General features: G+C 23.3%; 3 protein-coding genes across 5 annotated transcripts in view; 2 read left to right on the forward strand and 1 right to left on the reverse strand.

Annotated features, from left to right (window-relative positions):
• haf (leucine-rich repeat and fibronectin type-III domain-containing protein hattifattener) overlaps nucleotides 1–2281 on the forward strand; it is a 16375-nt gene extending 14094 nt beyond the window's left edge. The window contains exons 5-7 of the mRNA XM_012484827.3: nucleotides 40–472; nucleotides 868–1044; nucleotides 1120–2281. Of these exons, the coding sequence (XP_012340281.3) occupies nucleotides 40–472; nucleotides 868–1044; nucleotides 1120–1403 (894 nt within the window). The 3' untranslated portion in view covers nucleotides 1404–2281. The remainder of the gene's footprint in view (nucleotides 1–39; nucleotides 473–867; nucleotides 1045–1119) is intronic.
• The window catches only part of Rab3GAP1 (RAB3 GTPase activating protein subunit 1), a 22896-nt gene extending 17965 nt beyond the window's left edge, over nucleotides 1–4931 (reverse strand). For both annotated transcript variants that reach the window (XM_086911004.1, XM_003692371.4), the window contains exons 1-6: nucleotides 4199–4931; nucleotides 3769–4051; nucleotides 3534–3670; nucleotides 3192–3405; nucleotides 2702–3110; nucleotides 2287–2501 (exon numbers count right to left, since the gene is read on the reverse strand). In XM_086911004.1, the coding sequence (XP_086767130.1) occupies nucleotides 2287–2501; nucleotides 2702–3110; nucleotides 3192–3405; nucleotides 3534–3670; nucleotides 3769–4051; nucleotides 4199–4394 (1454 nt within the window). In that variant the 5' untranslated portion in view covers nucleotides 4395–4931. The remainder of the gene's footprint in view (nucleotides 1–2286; nucleotides 2502–2701; nucleotides 3111–3191; nucleotides 3406–3533; nucleotides 3671–3768; nucleotides 4052–4198) is intronic.
• Nucleotides 4932–6682: 1751 nt separating this feature from the next.
• mnd (L-type amino acid transporter minidiscs) lies at nucleotides 6683–20151 on the forward strand. Of its 2 annotated transcripts, XM_003692373.4 has the most exons (8): nucleotides 6683–7980; nucleotides 12854–13072; nucleotides 13472–13742; nucleotides 14757–14880; nucleotides 15486–15686; nucleotides 16645–16794; nucleotides 17632–17809; nucleotides 18148–20151. In XM_003692373.4, exons 1-8 carry the CDS (start codon nucleotides 7716–7718, stop codon nucleotides 18207–18209), a joined length of 1470 nt encoding a protein of 489 aa, XP_003692421.2. In that variant the 5' UTR covers nucleotides 6683–7715; the 3' UTR covers nucleotides 18210–20151. The 2 variants fall into 2 exon arrangements, with proteins under 2 accessions (XP_003692421.2, XP_086767132.1); XM_086911006.1 differs by lacking the exon at nucleotides 18148–20151 and having other exon boundaries at nucleotides 17632–17877.
• The last annotated feature ends 484 nt before the right edge of the window (nucleotides 20152–20635 follow it).

A 20635-nucleotide genomic window follows, 5' to 3' on the forward strand; every position in this document is an offset into this window, starting at 1 on the left:
AAATATAGATTTTTAAATATTTAAATTTTATTTTTTTAGGAATGTATTGTAGTTTGTGTGGTATCATTAGAAGAAACAAACATCACTCCTGCAAATGTACCTTACAATCAATGTAAAGAAGTAAGAACAGAAAATTCGCCTACGTCTAATATGGATAAGATTACCATTGCTGCGAGTGCAGCCATATGTGCCACTATAGTGGTTGCCGTGATAATATTTATTGTTGCGAATCGACGAAGGGCCAGAAAACTTCACACCCTTCATAGTATTGATCAGACAAAAATGGGTGGACCTATTGCTGGATTACCGGTAAATTGTTGCTCCAATGTCGGTCCGACACCAAGCCCTGGTGGTCCGTTATCATCAATGGCAACTCTCAGTGCTTATAATGCTCAGAAAGAATGGGATCAAGTATCCGCGTATAGTAATAGAAGCATACCAAGACCAAGAATATTTCCCATAGACCGACAAGGTATCGACAATGAATAATATGAAAAATTTGTTTAAAGAATGCTGTTCACGAGCGCTTATTGCTCGCGAGATTGTGAACAGATATTTATTCGGGAAAGTTCCCTGAGATCCTTTCCTATTTTCATGGCCGTTAGTAGATCTGAACAAGGAATGATGCTTTGGAAGTACTGTTTTTGTGCGTTTTGGCACGGCCGGATCTGAATCGATTCTCACAAAAATAGTACTAGAAGCGTTTGTTCAGGTCTAGTAGCGGCCATGAAAACAGGAAAGGATCTTCACAGGAAACTTAACCGAACAAATGTCTGTTTACAATCTCGCGAATAAATGTAAACAGAAGAAAAATATTATTTAAATTATTGCAATAATTTATAGATATTTAAAAAATTTCTTTTTTAGGTTCGATAACTAGAGCTTCCTGTATCGATGATGTTAGATCTCAAACAGGACATTATAGTGGAAAAGTATCGACTCGTTCTATAGTCGATGGTCAATCTCAGCACAGTTTTTCTAACACATCAACAAGATATTTCGGAAATAATACTCTATCTTCCAATCTTGCTAATACAAGATCAGGTAAGACTTCTTGTTCAAATTATCTGATAAATCAAAAAAGATTTTTTTATCATTGTTTAATCTTATTTCTTGCAGAATTGAGACAATCTCGACAATCTTTAGCAGCAGCTTCTGATAGAATATCGCGAACAAATTTTTCACCCAGTCATATGCCACCACATTCTTCGTCCAGAAGGCAAAGACCAAGATCGTGTAATCGTACTTTAGAGCAAAATCCACCAAGACCCGGTAGCAGATATAGCATAGCCGATTCGACACATACTCTTAATAATTACGAAGAGAATAATTGGACTGATCATGATATGGATATATATATGGCACGCAATCCAACCACAAGGACTGGTCTCATGCCTCTTTGATTCAATACTCTGTGTGTGTATGATTTTGCTCAAACGTGTTCAGTGAACGTGTTCAATTTTTTTCCAGAACATCTGAACTGCTCTTATTCATGTAATTGTATTATATAGCGTGAAATTTTAAAAGATTCGAAGAACGAAGTTCAACCGTTAACCAGAAATATTTGTTAAAATAAAAATCTAAGATTTACGTCGTTACAAGTATTACTGTGTAATACATGTATTGACATAGTATGAAGAAGAACATTAAAATATAGCTTTAAGATAATTGATATTGAAAAAGTGTTTAAAGATACACATTTAAATACATATACTGTGTGTGCTTGAACAAAAAATTCAAATAGTTTCAGTACACGATCTCTCAAAAAAATAATAAGAATAAATGAGTCAAATTTAATATGTATGAATGATGGATGAGTTTTTATCCAAAGACTGTATCATAAAACAGTATCTATCAAGATCTGTATTGTGTTTAATATTTTATGTTTGGTTGATGCATGTTTACAAGAAACTGTACTGATCTTAAAATATTCTATGACATGTGATATGTTTTGGAAATGAGAGATTTTTTTCACTAAAGACATAACATTATTTTATATAAATTTTTAAGTAACGATAATTTTATATTTCAACATTAGAAAAAAAAATAAATATACATACAAAAAAAATATATACTCCTTTAATACTAACAAATTAGAATTAATAAATTTTAATTATTAATAAATTGATAAAAAATTAATAATAAAAAATGATTAATAATTTCTCATTTCTTGATTATATCACATTTTTTAAAATTAATAATAGATAATAATATTTTAAAATAAGGATTCACATATTTTATTTTCTACCATGCAATTAATTAATAAAATACTGTGCAAATACTTACCCAGATATAAGAATATTCCTTTCCCATCGAAATCTAATTTCTTGGACGAATTCGTACCATAATTGTGCTAATGCTGCTGCTCCTCCGAGATTATGCGTACAATGCGCTGCAACGACTGCAAGACGCCACACTAAACTATCCATTGCACATGTTTTTACACCTTTTCCCTGATCTTCATCCACATTAAATATAGTCAAGTCACCATAGGGAGTTTTCTATAACATTAATGAGTTTAATTATCTCTACAATTATATTTATTTTTTTAATCAAAATACAATAGTTTTTAGAAAATAATAGAAATAAAATATCGTATTTTGTTCATGTTCTCTTAATAAATTGAGAAAAAATTCTACAAAAATTTCATTGAAAAAATATGATATCCTGAAATTATGACATTAAAAAAATTATTACTTACAGAATTTTCTTCTGCATCAGGAAAGAGAAAATAAAGTATTGACAATAGTATTTCTTCTGGTATTGGTCCTTCTATATCTTTATTCTTCTTTGTAGTTGCTTTACTAACAACTGTTGAAATTGTTGGTATTTTAGATTCTGTTAATATGTTAAAAACCGAACTGAATGCTTGATCTTCTTGTTGAGCATAAATAACAGCATCACCCAATAAATCTATTATAGTTTTTTGATTATTACAAAGATGTAAAAAATCTGTTAAATATTCTCCAAGTAAACAGACTGGTGAAGAAACCATTTTCACTTGTACAGACCATTCAAGGGCAAACTGTGGTTCTAAATCTGTAAAACCTTCACTATCGACAACTACATTCTCCGACATTTCAGGCCATGTGGCAAATAAGTGAAGTTCCCTATAATAATTTAATTAAATCAATTCTTCAAAAATTTATGTATTTTAATTGCTTTATATAAAAATAATATAAAAATCTTACGCAATTGGATCATATGTTGCTCCAAATGGAAGTTTTCCAAGTTCAGCTACACCTAATGTTTCTCCTTGCATGAAATCAAAATCTGGAGGCTCTTGAGTCCATGTGCTATTAGTCCAATCTTTCAACAAATATGAAAACCTTACAGATATCATCACAGGATCAAGTCTTGTTCCACAACCTTCTCCAACTTTCTGTTTGAATAAAGCAAGTAAACCTAAAAATAACATTTGTTAAGAAATTGTTATATATTACTGAAAAAATAATATGATTCAAATTATATACAAATTTGCATAAACTAATATAATTACTTCTATACTTTTGTGTTAAAAACTGTATTCGTACCAGTTAGGTACTTGCAGTGCAAAGGTACTTTTTTTAAGTGTACCATATCAAAGTGAGTGCAAATTCCTTTTCCAATACTTGTTCCAAGATACATTTTTTGCCATGGTTCTTGTACTTGTACTAATGCAGGTATATCACTAAAATAATAAATGTTATATTAATAATTAATCTATTTATAATTCTCCTTATCATATAATGTGGTAATAATATAATTTCAAATAATTTTTTTAATTACCAATTGGCATTAGTTGCTGCAATTGCAAGAGAACTAAGTAAAATTCTAATTTTAGTTTCATCCATCACAGAATCTTTTTTAGAGGATTGTAAAACAAGAAATTCTCTAATGCCATAATAGCGAGCTATTTCTAAATGATTTCCATCAATTCTAGTAAAATCATTTGATGCATTTAATGCATCCTTATGACATTGTATTTTTTCTTCATCGCTTTCTTCTAAAGGATTATCTGTATCTTTATCTTCCAATTTCAATTTGAAATGTTTCAATGTAAATTCTGCATCTGTAATAAAAATAAAACATCTGTTTTTATTATATATCGCCATTTAAATGAAAAGAAAAAGTCTATATGAAATATATTTTATTTGAATTCTAATAAAATTAAAATATTAATATTTTATATTAATATTTTAATTTCATATTAACAAACCAGCAAAATGAAGTTTTTCCGAATTTTCGTTCCATTGATAGTTGACAAAATCTCCGGATTTTAAGCATGGACCGATTTTTGTATTTGGTAATTTCCATTCGTGCATAATTTCTTCCAATCTTGCAATAAACACTTCCCATTCTGAAGCTGTCGTAAAGTCATGGTGATAAAAGTCTTCAATTTCAAAGTTATTCATTTTTTAAAATATACAATAATTTTGAAAATGTTATTTATACGAATTAATAGATTCGTTTAAGGTTAAATGCTTGACGTTTATTCGTTATCAATTGAGTAGTTGTTTATAAAGTATAAATATAGAGTGCACAATGATATTTTTCTAAATAAGAATTACTATTTAATGTATTCAAAACAATTATTATAATACAATGAAAATAATATCAACTTATGAGATTGTTTTAATAAAAATAAATTTAAATATAATGTTATTAAGTTAAATTTATTTAGACATCTTGCTAATATGCGAATATAAATGTTACTTATAAATGTTATTATAACTTATATGTTATTCATATAATACAAACAACCAAATATTAAATTTCATAAAAATTTAAAAAAAATCAGAATATTTTATTATCAAAATCATATGAGAGTTTTAAAGCGTTTCTTATTTTTATTTCTCTTTCACCGATTTTCAATTATTAATCAAATATTAAAATCGTCTCTTGAGTTATCTCAAAATATATTTTATAGAACAAGCATAAACAAGAAGAGTAAATACGAAGGTCAGAAGGACAAAGATAGATTAAAAATTGTGGAATCAGCGTCATCTAGAGTGCTACAAATGAAATACGTATATATACAAAGAGATCAAATAAAAGAAAGTAGAGATAATAAGTTGACGACTGTCAGTACTATCTCTTGGATTCGAAAGATATCTTTTTAAAGACAGGATAAGATAGAACAAGAATTAAAAGCGCCATCTCTTGAAAAAAAAATAGTTCATTTCCAAAAAAATAATTCTTTGAAGAATTGTCTTCAACACTTGAAAGATGACGTTGACATCATTTTATTTCTTATTCTATTTCTATTCTTTTTCTAATATTTGTTTTTGTTTATATTACTTTCATCCGTGACAGAGAGATGGCGTTGATTCTTTAATTTTTATCTTATTTTTATTTTCCCATTATTCTTTCTTCTTATCAATACTTTTGACGTGTGATTACAAACAGAATATCAATTAATCATCACTTTCATTACTTTTCTTTCAAAATTTCATGACTTAATTTTTAATTGAAAAAATATAAATATTACATTCTAAGTCAGATTAATAACATTAAAAAATAGTAAAAGAATTTTATTATTTTTATGACATGAAACAAAAAATACGTTAATATTAGATTTATTTTGTATTTTATCTGTGAAAATATAAAATTGTTTTGAAAAATTCTTTGTTTTTTTATCACGAATTAAATTTGAATGAATAACTGAAAATTATTATTATTAATTTTTATTATTATTTTTATTATATAATAATATACTTGAATTACTTAAATCTCTCTTTTAATCATAAAATTTTTATGATTATTAATGATTTATCATTTATTTTAATATTAATTTAATTATTTTATTATTATTTTATTATTATTTTAATTAAAGAATTTAGATAAATATATAAAAACACTTAACATATTAACATAAAGATATTTTATTTTAAAATTATTTAAATTTATCTAATCGTTTAATTATTAGTTAAGTTTATTATTATATTGCTTTGTTTGTCTATTATGTTTGTGTTACATATAATTTAATTCAATTAATATAAAATCATATTATATTAATATAAGAGATAATTTTAATTTATATAGTCCGAATTAATATAAATGTCAATAATGAATTAATAATATTTTTTACATACAAGTAATTATAAAAACAGGATCATAAATATATTCTTAGTTTTATAAGGTAATATAAATTTTATAAAAAATTAAATTTTTAAATAAAAAAGAAATTATTCTCTAATTTTTATATAAAAAATAAGAAATTAATAAATGTATTATAAATATGAATTTCATATTTCATTAATACAAAGAAAAATGAAGGGAAGTGCACGATACTGTTGCAACGGATATGAACACTGGTGTAGACCACAAAATTTATTTATGATAAAATGTCATTCTTACCTTACATATCATATAAATACAAGTATTAAACATTCCTAATTTTTATTCAAATTAATTCGGTATAAATAAATAATTTACAAATTCTGAAAAAAAAATATTTTTCAAGAATATATATATAATTATGAATTTCTAGTATAATATTATAAAAATAGTACTCAATTGTTTTTCTTCTATAATCATACTTTAAAGATTATCAATTTTCATATCAACGTTTATATATATTCGAATTATACATATTACAATAATTCGTATATTTATATTTTTTTATTTTTTAAGCAGAGTCGACGCTAATGCAATGTCTCGTTTCGAGGGTTTCGACATGATGCATTAACATATGGCATATAGTATGGATGATATTAACACGCCGTGCGGTTGTGTTAAACGGAATTCGTATTTGTTTTCAATACTTTCTCGTGATCCTGATACGCGAAATTAAAACAAATGTTTCCAAAACAAAGTAACTTAAGGAAAATATCATTTGTGATCGAATATGCCCGATATTGGATTTTTAAACGTATTCATAGTGATGACACAATTACTACATTTCACATAATATAATGCAGTAAATTTTCATATTTATAAAAATTCATTTGCGTAAAAACTTAGTTATATAAGTATGAAAAACTGTGATAACATGTACTATATATATATATATATATATTATAGTTCTACAATTCTACGTTTTGTAAAATTATAATATATAAATCTACTATTTACAATAATTTTATAACGAAATTATCGATAATATAACATAAATATATCAATTTGATATTGATGTAATGTTTCAATTATACATATATAATTAATATTAAATTATAATTAATTTTTATTATATATAATATAATATTCAATAGTTATAAACGATTGTAACGAAATTATTTGTATAATTTGAAAATAAGATTGAAATCGATATTAAATTATAATAAAGTATTATTAAAAACTAGAATCACTTAAAGAGAAAGAAAGAGAGAGAAGAAGAGAATAACAAATCATCATGCGTACGTCATGCAAGTTCCCGCGCTTCGATAGAAATAAGTCAGCTGATTGTAAATTCAATCAAACGGGAGGATACGTAAAAATGTAACGGGTAAGTTGCGTGTATCAATTGTAGAAATGACGATCGACGGTCGACAGACGGCGCCACTCTCGCTATTGCAGACAGAACTGCAGTCGCGCACGTGTATCCGTTGAGTGAACGCCACGCGGTCAGAGCCGGTGATTATCTGTGTGCGTGTTTCTTCCCTCTTCTTTGCCGTTTTCACACGTGCATCAGGCGTGTATCGTTCTCGGTATGCTCGTACCGTTCAGTACTTTTTCAGCTGTTAACAAGAAAGTGTGTGACGAACAGTAATTTCGGGAATAAAGAAAAAAGCACGATGCCGGATAAAGTTGCACCGGCCGAGAAACAGATCTTAAAGATCGCGAAAACCATCAACAGTGACAACAAAACAGTGAAACTCAAAAAAGAACTCGGTCTATTAGACGGTGTAGCAATTATCGTCGGCATCATCGTCGGCGCCGGAATCTTTGTTTCGCCAAAGGGTGTATTAGAAAATAGCGGTAGTGTTGGCCAGGCTTTAATCGTTTGGATTTTTTCTGGTGTTTTGTCTCTGATCGGTGCATTATGCTATGCCGAACTAGGTAAGTATTAAAAATCGATTAGATGTTTTTAATTACAAATATCATTAATTTTAATTTAAAATTTTCACGCGGTTGTGTACGCGTTATTTACATATACAGGATTATCTTAAATATAAAATCACAATTGATCGATGAATTATATATTTCAGAAAAAATAAATTATATATAAATTATGTTTTTTTTTCAATGAAAATATAATTCGTACAAAAGAAAGAAATTTATTCATTGAGAATAAAAAAAAATTACTTTGAAAAATTAGAATGTAAATTATAAAAGTAAGAATAAAATATATGAAAATCGATATCAAAATAAATTATGTGTTATTTACAGTATTATTTACATCATGGGAATTGCAAATTAGATTACGCGAGTAATCTGCTATAAAAAAATTGACTTATCGATATTTATCATTCTACAGTTTATTTTGTTCTAAATTGTTCTCTCATTTTATATAAATATTTATCTTATAACTTTTCTTAAAAAATAAATAATGAACTACTATGAAAAATGTACAGTTTATCATTGTCTTCATATTTTTATTTATGTGTTCGCAATTCTATGCGTCTGTAGACAGATCTTTCGATTCTTGCATCACCTTTCGCTCTAGCCAATTGACTTAGAAAGTAGTTACTAGTAGATACTACTAGCATTTATAGTTTGCTCCAATTGTTTGCTCCAAATTAAGCAAAAAATGATTAAATTATCTTTAAGATCAATTAAACTAAATTTTAATCTATAATAAAATACAATTTTTATAAAATAAATTAAAATAAATGTACAAATTAAATAGTTAAATTTAAATTAATGTAAATACAATGTAGATATTATATTTATTTGTAATTGTATGTAATATTTCCATATTTTATTATTAATCCCAATTATCCATTACATTTAAGATTATTTATTCTTGTAATAATTTAAAAATATTTACATATAATGTATCGTAAAAAAATAGTTTAAATAATAAAATAATAATATTCAAAATTATTATGCAAAATATCGAGCTCCTGTATATTTCAAGCATTGCATTTCGTTTCGTTGAAATTAATGTACATAGATAAACTTTTAAGTTTTTCACTTATTAAAAAAAACATTAACAATACAACATTTTTTATCTTTTTATGTGTATTGAATATCTTATTGACGTTCTATGACGTTATATATATTTAGTACATTTACAGAATAATTGATGATTTCAACAAAAATTATAGAGAATTTTATCGATTGAATTTTAATATTATTTTTTACATTTAATTACATTTAATAAATCTTTATAAAGATATCAGATTCAATTACTTTTATGTAAATAACAATATTTTGTCAAATTACGATTTTATATCATATTATTTTCAATTTCATAGAAATAAATTTAAACATATAGAGGAAATATTAAATTCATATTTTTTAATTCGATATTATTGCTTGAAATTATGCATCGAACGTTTCCAATTTCATCAATAGAAAGATTAATGTATCACATGAGAATGGCAAATATTATCTTTTAAGATAAATAGACAATTCTAATTCAGAATAATATTTTAAAATATAATAAAAATAATGTTATTATCAGTGTTAAGAAATGAAATATAATATGACATATTATAATATGTTATGTAAGCAATTTATAAAAATTGCTATATAATGAGAGAAACCGTTTAACGAAAACAATAATCCGAACAAATGGATTAAATGTTAGGTTTCGAATTTAAAATATGAACGATGTCAATTTCACTCCTATGGATTTTAAGTGAAACTACGAGATCTAACGGGATGATCTTTTAAAATCTTTCTTTCTTTTTCAATTATGAAAAAAAATGAAACATTTAAATAAAGTTAGCTTTATCATATTATAAAAATGATTTGTTTATCTTGTTTGATTATCATTAATTATACATAAACATATTAATTTTAGATATCTTTTTTATATATTTATTATATTCTAAAATTTATTATTATTGTTGTTAATATTTTATAAGATAATTAAACGAATCATTGGTTGCACATAAATTTCAAGAAAAAAATTAAAGGATAAAGTAACATTTAACTTTACGAAACTGAAGAATATTTATTATTTATTCTCTAACGGAATAAAAAGATTTTTATCTTTTCTGGAAAATATGTTTTCGTCCCAAAAAAAATAATCTGTTGATCTTTGCTTCTGAAGCTTTGAGAGGACTGTTTTATTACGATTGTTTTATTATATCACGAAACTGCAGAACACGTACAGTTATTATTATCAGTTATAAGCGTTTTATCAATTACGGTCGTTCTAATTATGCTTTTGGTTCATCGCTCTACGATGAACAATGTATAGCGTATGATCAAAATACTATAAAGTTTAATTTGATTGTGAGAAAAATTTCATCGTTGAAAAATTATTAGGAATAAAAATTAAATCGAAACTTTTGCATTATTTTTTAATAATGTTTTTTTTTTTTTTTTTAAGAAATTTATTATTGTGTATGTAAAACTTATGCATATATTTTACATAAATAAGACACAAATGATAAAATGAAAGATAACAATAAATATTAAAATTATTGAATAGATGATACATATAAAAAGAAAAAAGCAAAATATAGGCTGAATGTTAACGGAAGAAAGCCTATAATTTCAATTTGTAAAGTTCACTGTCATCACGATCTTTTCACGATTTCAAAAACACAAGAAAATATCTATAAGGCACGTTCAACGTAATGCCAGACTATCTTCAAATAACTATGTGACTATAGCAAATATATATATACTTACGTGTCTATATTGCCCGACTTATTCGAAAATTATTTGGCATAACAATCTTGTTACATTCGTAGATACTGTAAAATATGATATTGAAAGTATTTAAATATTTTCACGCTCAAATGTTATCACAACGTTATGTATGCAGTGAAATAATTGAGATTACGATAAATTGTTAAATAGAAATAATTTTCTAAATGTTATTAAATTGTTCGATCCTTTTATATAATACTTGGCTCAATAACTGTATCATTTTCAACTTAGTTTCTAAAAGATATTGGTGATATTTTCTAGTATCTTTTTTTTTTTTTATCTTTTTGTCTTTTATCAATGACAAAAAGCATTGCAAATATTGTAAATATTTTGTTAAATCCTTCTAAGATATGAAACGGTCTAATAAATATTTCGGTTATGACTCATTTTTGTTAACTAAAAACCTCGTACTTTCGTAAAAATGTATAGTTTCTCTTTATGAGATATATCGTAATTGTAAATCATCGTATAATTTATATATAATTAGATAATTTTTCGCTATAATTTTTTTGATATTGCTGAAATTCAGCAGATGAAATAATTTTGGGCTTTGAGTTGATCGATTTTATAACTTTGTCATGTTATATCTATGAAATTCCGTGATTCGGTCAAATTTTCGCAATGAATCATCTTATTTATTTTAAAAATAATAAAGATTCGTTTCAGAAAACTGAGATAAAGTTCAGAAAAAAAAATAATTATTGCAAACTCTAATTGCTGATAATAATACATGCGCATACATGATATTCAGTAATCTTCCTATCATTAAAAATATTAAATCGAACGTTTAAACAAATATTATTGGTTCTTGTTAATATCTAGAAATGCATGAGTCAATTGTTGTTGAAAATAACATGATTGAAATGTGTCATGGCACGCGACCAATTTCACTTGATCTCTGAACTCTGTGAAAAAGGTCAATGATACTTTATTAAGTTATTGATGTGATTAATTGTAACGTAATGGAACTGATTCCGTTGAATGTTGTCTGTAAAATTTCTAATTCAGTACAATTCACTGCTTGTTGAGAATTAAGAATTAAGAATTTTCGATTATTTTTTTTATTTTTTTTTTTTAGCAATTAATCATATTTATTTTATATAATTAATACTTTAAAAATATTTATAACTTTTATTACCTATATATCTATTATATCTTCAAAATCGACAATATTTAAAATAAATCGTAATTGCGATTCGAGCGTTCAATGGCATTTAACGTAATACATTTCATCTCATTGAAGAGTGAATGAGTTCCAAGTATCAAACTATTCAGATAGATGAATTTAGTTGACATACGTTCACTATAGATTAAATTTATCATGATTATTCATAAATTGGCTTATAACGAGATTTAAATAGATGAGCAATGTTGTAAAAGATTTTTCAAACCAAACTTTTATTCTATTAATAACACACATCGGTTATTATTAACAAGAATAAATTTTCTTTTATAAAAAATATATTCCGTGAGATAGACAAATTAAAAGGATCAAATAATTCAATTTCTTTATATATTCTTTTGATTCTTTATTCATTTTAATCTTTTTTATGTTTATCTACTATAGAAGCTATTTATATATTTTCATTACTTTTATTTTTTACTACAATTAATGCCATATAATTTTATTTAATATATTCTTCATTATCAAATAAAATTATGGCATCCTTCGTTATTTCTCGTAGATATTATCAACAATCTGTTTTCAAAAAGAAATTCTTTTTCTTTCTTTTCATTATTAATTCATTATTATCATTGTTAATGACATCTACTTTATACTTTTTATTATATATTGTATTAATTCTATGATGAAAGTTCATTCAATCTTAAATTCTACATATCACAACATTAAACTAACCTAACATTTGCGCGCAAGCTTGTTTAAATAAAATTCATAATTTATATAGTTTCTATAGATAAAACAATATTAAGAAAATATATTCCAAAATGACTAACATATACTTCAAGCAATGAAATTTTTTCAGAAACTATAATTATTTAAAACTGTAACTTAACCTTAAAAACTAACTTGTATGAAACTAGTCTAGAAACAAATGTTTAATTTTTATTCGTTTAAAAAAAGAATTGCGTCAATTTTCAGGTACTATGATCCCAAAATCTGGTGGTGATTATGCATACATTAGCGACGCTTTTGGACCGTTACCGGCGTTTCTGTACCTCTGGGTAGCATTGTTCATCCTTGTGCCAACAGGAAATGCTATTACAGCTTTAACATTTGCACAATATATCTTGCAACCAGTTTGGCACGGTTGTATTCCTCCGTATGCAGCAGTACGACTACTTGCTGCTGTTATTACGTGTAAGAGCATATTTTATTTTTGCCTGTATATGTCTGTATATCATTTTCAGTAATAATAATTTTTTTCCAATCATAACATTAATTTGACGAAACGAATTTTTCTGAAAGATGAACATTTTCGATGTTATAGGGAGCAAACAATTTTTAAATATAATTATCGATTTGGATTTATCTTTGAAACTTTTGGTTTAATAAAGAAAACATTTTTTAGTTCTATCTATAGAGTGATATGTTCAAGAATGATCAATTATTACTATCAATTACAATTATCTTTGAATTTATTTATAACAGAATTTTTATAATATTCGAGATATATAATAATAATTTAATAATTATATAAAAAATAAAATTGTAATAATTGTCCTACCTCCAAACTCAAAATAAAATTATTATTCACAGGTTTATTAACTGCCATCAATTGCTATAATGTGAAATGGGCAACTAGGGTGCAAGACATATTCACCGGGACCAAAATTTTTGCCTTACTGATCATCATGGTCGCTGGATTTTGGTGGCTTTGCATGGGTCATACGGAAAATTTTCGGCATCCTATGGATGGAACGAATACACAACCCGGCTACATTGCTTTAGCCGTTTATTCGGGCCTATTCTCTTATTCTGGATGGAATTATCTGAATTTTGTTACCGAGGAATTAAAAGATCCTTACAAGTAATTTATTTTTATTAAAATTTTAATTGCATTTTAATTGTATTATATATATTGTAATTAATTATATATATTATTATATATCATGCATTAATAATATAGATAATTTTCTATAACATATTAATAATTTTAAAGTACATTTTAGATTGAAAACTAATTCGTTTTATCTTTAGATACATTGGTTGGTGAATACTTTCAGCAACAACAAATCAATATACTTTAATAATAATTTAAATATTATATTTGTTTGAAAATTGAAAAAAGAAATAAGTTGGATATTTATGGATGTAAATTCCCCCTATTCATTTCCACTATTGAAAAGACATTTTTCATGATACATATTAAAACAAACAATATTTATTTTGATCTTTTTTTCTTTTTTTTTTTTTCACACGATCTTTTCATTCGGTAAAATACAAGGAAAACTCAAAATTTTAATCGAATTATATTAGGATTAAATATCAATATAGAATATATTGATTTATGAAAAATTATTCAACTTTTAATGTAATCCTTAATATATAAACATTAATTATTTTATATAATATTATATAAAATATAATTATGTAAAATAATAATATTATTAATTTTATAATAATATTAATATTATATTAATTTTATTTTAATATAATTAATTTATATAATATAGAAAGTATTATAAGCAAATAAGATAAATATTGTAAGAATTATATTTACGATAGATCGTGACTAATAAATACAAATTCATAATATTTTTTTGCCTAACGAAATAAACAAAGAAAGAAAATAGATTGAATTTTTTAATATTATTGCAAAGAAAGTTTTTCTTTCAAGAATTCAGTGAGCTATATTTAAAATGGAAGTAATGCATTTGCATATGTTTATATTTAAAATATGAATGAGATTATTATGTTGGAGAATTTTTATAATTCCTGTTGTATTTTTTTGTCAACATTTATATTTTTCAAATATAAAATATAAAATTCATTTTTATAAAAAATTTATATTACATTCATATTATCTTGATTATTCTTACAGAAATCTTCCAAAGGCGATTTGTATATCGTTACCATTGGTAACTATAATTTATGTTCTGGCGAATATTGCTTATTTTGTGGTACTAACACAAGATGAAATTCTAGCATCGAATGCTGTTGCTGTCGTAAGTTTTTCGAATATTATTTATCTGTACATATATTATTACTCTTATTATTTGTTATTCATCTTAATTATTGATAATATTTATATAAATGTAATTAATATCAATTTCAGAGGAAAAATTACTCTAAACAAATATAAATTTATCTAATTTATGATTGTACAACGATAAGCCTGGTCTTACTTATCAAATTTTAAATAAGTAAAGTAAAAATTGTTAAAATATGCTTGCTATAAAGAAAATAAAAATAATGTTTAATACAATGAAAACCAAGAAACCCAAAAATAAGTTTCATTAAAGTATCAACTTAATTTTACAAAAAAGTAAAAAAATGTAATAGAACTATTAGTTTTACTAGATTACAGTTGAACTATGAAAAAATGATCAAAAACTTACATTAATTTATTTCTAAAATGTTATATCATGCACAAAACAAAATATAATTTCTGATTATTCTGTTTATATGAGATTTCATATCTCATTTCACTCAATATTATTTACTCGCTAACTCGACATTTTTTGAATTTCGAGATTTCGAATATTTTATAACCTTATTTTAAAAATATCAGAAGCAATTTCTAAATTTATTAATCCGTAATCCTTTGTAGACTTTCAGCGACAAGCTATTAGGCGTGATGTCTTGGATAATGCCAGTATTCGTGGCTTGTTCAACCTTCGGGGCATTGAACGGAGCAATTTTCGCATCATCACGATTGTTTTTCGTAGGAGCCCGTAATGGACATTTGCCCGCCGCCATTGCCCTCATTAATGTTCAAAACTTAACACCCACGCCTTCGCTTATTTTTCTTGTAAGTATATTTTATTTTTTTATATATAAATATATTTTAATATATTTTAATACATCACATTATAATTATATTTTTTTTCTGAAATAAATATATCAACAAATAAATGAATCATAGAAAAACAAATATATATATATATATATACATGATTTACTTAAATTATGTTAAATGACTTTTTAAACAAGAAAGATATTAAAAAAAGAAAAATCTCTCCATTAGAAATATGTAAGATAAAAAGATAAAATTTGTTTTTAACATGTATATACATATATATTTTTTAACACGCGATATACTTTTATTTCGAGTAGTATTTACGTTACAATATTAAAAGTTGATTCTTCTTCTGATATTTGAAGTGTTGAAGATAATTTGTAATATTCAAGTAATCATAAAAGAAAGATTAAGACAGTATTATCGAGTGATAGATTAAAACAATATTTACGGTAGCATCTTTAATCTAAATTGATCTGATTCTAGAAATATATCTGTATTTTTTTTAATGATTTATAAAATTGTTCTCATCTTAATTTATGATTATTAATTGTAATAAGTTAGATTTTTCATTTCGTTAATTTGATCTATAATGATATATTGATGATGATATAATGATATAATCTTATAAATTAAAAATAATTCGATTATTCAAATTTTGAAAAATAATTTTTGTTCCAATTTTACAACTTTTATAATTATCTTTTATAACTATGAAAAAAATATTATATCAATTATCAATTATAGTATATATTGCATTATTAATAATATTATTTTCTTTAGAACATATTTATTATTATCTTTTTTTTGTTTTTTGTTTTTTGTAAAAATATAAAAATATAAAAATTTAAATCAGAGATTAAAATGGATAATTGCAATTAAGGCATAATAAAATATAAAAGTTTAATTTTTTTCTCACTGTTGTGCTCCAACTATAACTCAAGCGTTAAACTATAATTTCCGTTTCTAGTGCATTATCACCCTGGCACTTCTGATTATAGAGGATGTCTATGTGCTAATCTATTATGTTAGCTTCGTTGAAGCACTATTCACCACACTCTCGGTGTCTGGTCTCCTCTGGCTTCGTTACAAAAGTCCTGATCGCATACGACCTATAAAGGTACATGAAAAAGTTTACAAATTTTTCTTTATTTTCATTAATTGTTTAATAATTTTTATCTGTGTATAATTGTGTTATAGTGAAGTATATAATATATAATAATAATAATAATAATAATAATAATAATATAAAGGATATCTATATAATAAAATAAAACTTTAGATGTCTAAGAAGATCGATATGATATATACAAATTGAATATTATATTAAAATATTGTTATATTAAAGATACAAATGTAATGTTTTTTTCGAAAAAGAATAGTGATGTTGATAGTGATATTTTTAAAGTTTTATTTTTTTTTAATATCTCTAATGCATATAAAAAAACAACGTATATATTGCGTATCAAATTAATATTATTTCTATTTTGGAAAAAAATATCTTTCAAACGATTTCTTTTAGATTGTTTGAGATTTATTGACCTGATAATTAAATCAATACAATACTTTGACGTTTTTTTGATAACATAGTGATATACCTTTATTAAATTTTATCTTTTATCATATTTTTTATAAATTGCCAAATAATATTTCTTTGATAAGAAAAATCATAGGGGGAAAAAAAAAACAAAAAATATAACATTATTATGGTAATATATAATTTTTTTGTTTAATATTAAATGTAAAAAAATAAATAAAATAAAATGTGTAAAATGTAAAAAAAATGTAAAATTATCGATTCTAAGTAATTTTTAAAAATATAATAAATAATTAATATATATATGATAATTAATGTTAATAAATTAATATTTGAAATTAAATAATTGAAAAAAAAAGGATTGTCATCTTTAAAAACAAGAAAGTATATATACAATATTTGTTTATGATTTTGTTTTAGGTGTCAATTTTATTACCAATTATATTTTTCATCATTTGTGCTTTCTTGGTAATATTTCCATGCTATGTTTCACCATGGGAAGTTGGTGTAGGAGTGATAATCATTTTATCTGGTATTCCAATGTATTTGATCTTTATTTATTGGAAAAAGAAACCTAAATGGCTTATTCAATCGTCTCGTAAGTACTCATCGTTAATTATGATTTTAAATTCTCTTTATCTTCAGTTATTAAAATTATTAATCTAATTATATATAACTTTTGTAATAAATATGAAAAATACATAAAAAAATTATTTATCATAAAATATAAAAAATCAATATAAATTAATTTTTTCAATGAAAAAATAAATTAATAAAATTCAATTAAAATATTTAAATTTATATTTAATATTATTATCATTAAATCTGTAAATTTTTAATTAAAAAGAAATATATTTAAATAGAATAGTAAATATTTAATTTATAAATATAAAATTTAGAATACATATATAATTAAAAATGATTTATTTTTTACAGATAATTTCAATATGATTTGTGCTAAATTATTCATGTGCGTACAAGAAGAAAGAACTGATTGATCATCAATGTCCTTTTATTATAATATATAATTTCATAGATAGAAATTTCTACTATATGAATGTGTGCTGCAATGACTTATCAATTTGTTCATTTATAAATTTTAAAAACGACAATAATGATGTATAAAACATATATAAGAGAAAGAACAAATAATCATCTAATTTGATATGAAAACAAACATAACATTCCAGTAAAAAAAATCTATGTTGTTTTTTTTATAAAATTTATAAATGAACTTTAATCATATTTGATTTATATTTTTGCATGTATGGATGATATGTCCGTAATTTTGATTACCTACGTCAATTGAATATGAAAGATTCATCATTTATATGCAATAATAATTTTTTACTAATCCATATTCATAAAAATATAATATAATATAATAGCAAAATATCATTCATATTTAAATATGAGAGAATTATTGCTTCTTTCATTTTCAATTTTATATTCATTAAATTTTTTATTTATGCAAACTGTTTCAAAATTGTAGGTATAATAAAATAAATATCTATACTAAAAAAATTTTAGATATAAAACGAATATACTAAAAAACCAATTACTTATTTAATTAATTAGAGTTTGTAAATATGATATTATTATACAAAATAAATGAAAGAAAATATGAATATTAAGAAAAATCTAAAAGTAAAGGGATATTTTAAAAATTAATTATTTAATACTATTACTATAAATAAAATATATTATTTTTTATACTTTTATTTTTTCTTTCAAAATATTAAATTTTACTTTATTGAAAAAAAATTATTGATTTTGTTATGATCTCTTTATAAATAATCCTTATAATTTATTTTAAGTAGACCTACAATTTTTAAACATTTTGTATATATAATCACGAAGTTGTTTATTACATCTTGTAGATAATACATACAATATAAATCATAAGACTGCAAGAAGTATTCATTTCATAAGAATATATGATCTTGTATATTGGCAAAAATTAAATTAAAAAAACATAATATTCATAAGTATACAATGAAATTTAAATCATATAATCATTGTTTTAAAAATCTTTTGAGCACAATTTTTTTGATAAAAGTCTAGGAAATTTCTTGATAAATAATTATGAATATTGCATCTACAATAATAACTACATGCATAATAATAATAATATAAATAGTACAATCTTAATATTTAAATTATTTAATTGTATATATAAATTGAATTATTATTTTATTCATTATAATATATTTTTTGATTAACTATCTTATTCAATAGGTAAACGCTATAAGCGTGATCGATAAACCAGTGATAATAATTCTTAAATCTTGTTTCTTTATCATATTTTATTGATTCTATTTATTAATAAATTATTTATAAGATGCTCAAAAAAATGATATGCTATAACTTGTATTGAAAAATATACTTTGTAATTCATGATTATATTTCTACTATTATAGAAATATGTAATATCATGTCTGGTCAAATTTTGCATTTAAAAAATAAAAAATATAACGATATCTTGCATATTATATTAAGAATACTGGATATTTTATACAATGTAAAAAAAGGTTTTACAAAGAGATAATATTTTATACTGCGTATTACTATATCAAATATTTGTAAATTAACAAATTTAATCTTCTATTATTATAATACCTTTCTAGCTTTTTTCTAAGAATGTATCAGTTTTAATTGTAATGTATATAATTTAATGAATAAGTTTTTTAAAAAACGAAATAATATTGTTGATATAATATAAATTTCTTTTTGAAATATCTTTTAGTATTTCTATGCCAAAAGCGATTGATTATAACAGTAAATGTGTTCAAAAAATAATTGATGTGCCTTGTGTATAACGAAATTCTGAATCCTACAATTATTGTAATATAATTTTTTAATATGATTAGATTTATATTAAAAAATTAAATATAATAATGTTAAATATGTTTTTTTTTAATAAAATTTGTTGCTAAATAACTTGTTATTAATTTAATTAATAAATAATATTCTGAATATATTAATTATTTTTTAATTTACTCAAGTTTATAAATTGGTTTAATAATTTTGTTTTTGGAACAACACTTTTCATTACAAGATAATCAATGATTATTTTATAATTATATCAATATTTAAAACGCTGAATATTATATTATATTGTAAGATTATAAGATAAAAATTTTTCTAAAACCTTAAGAAAAATTATGATTATTAATTTAAAAATGGTTTAATATATTTATAATATAATAATATGTAAATTATGTTACAATAATATAAATATGACTTATAATATATAATATATTATAAATTATATTATATTATAAATTTAGTCAACTTACAATTGACAAAGTAATTTTTATACAATATTATTGAAATAGATTAGTGAAAATTAAAGATTCATATATAAACTTATTATTTTGTACTAATTACAATGATAAAATTGAAATTAAAAATACATGAACAA

This window comes from Apis florea, unplaced genomic scaffold (assembly GCF_048593485.1).
Source record: "Apis florea isolate Af1SG1 unplaced genomic scaffold, ASM4859348v1 contig_3203_pilon, whole genome shotgun sequence".
In the NCBI taxonomy this organism is placed as follows: Eukaryota; Metazoa; Arthropoda; class Insecta; order Hymenoptera; family Apidae; genus Apis; species Apis florea.

Excerpts from the sequence above, each read along its gene's own strand:
- mnd (XM_086911006.1), top strand. The coding sequence starts at position 7,716 with ATGCCGGATAAAGTTGCACCGGCCGAGAAACAGATCTTAAAGATCGCG. Across the intron at positions 13,073-13,471 it reads ACTTGCTGCTGTTATTACGT|GTTTATTAACTGCCATCAAT; the intron begins GTAAGAGCATAT and ends TATTATTCACAG. Across the intron at positions 13,743-14,756 it reads GAATTAAAAGATCCTTACAA|AAATCTTCCAAAGGCGATTT; the intron begins GTAATTTATTTT and ends TTATTCTTACAG.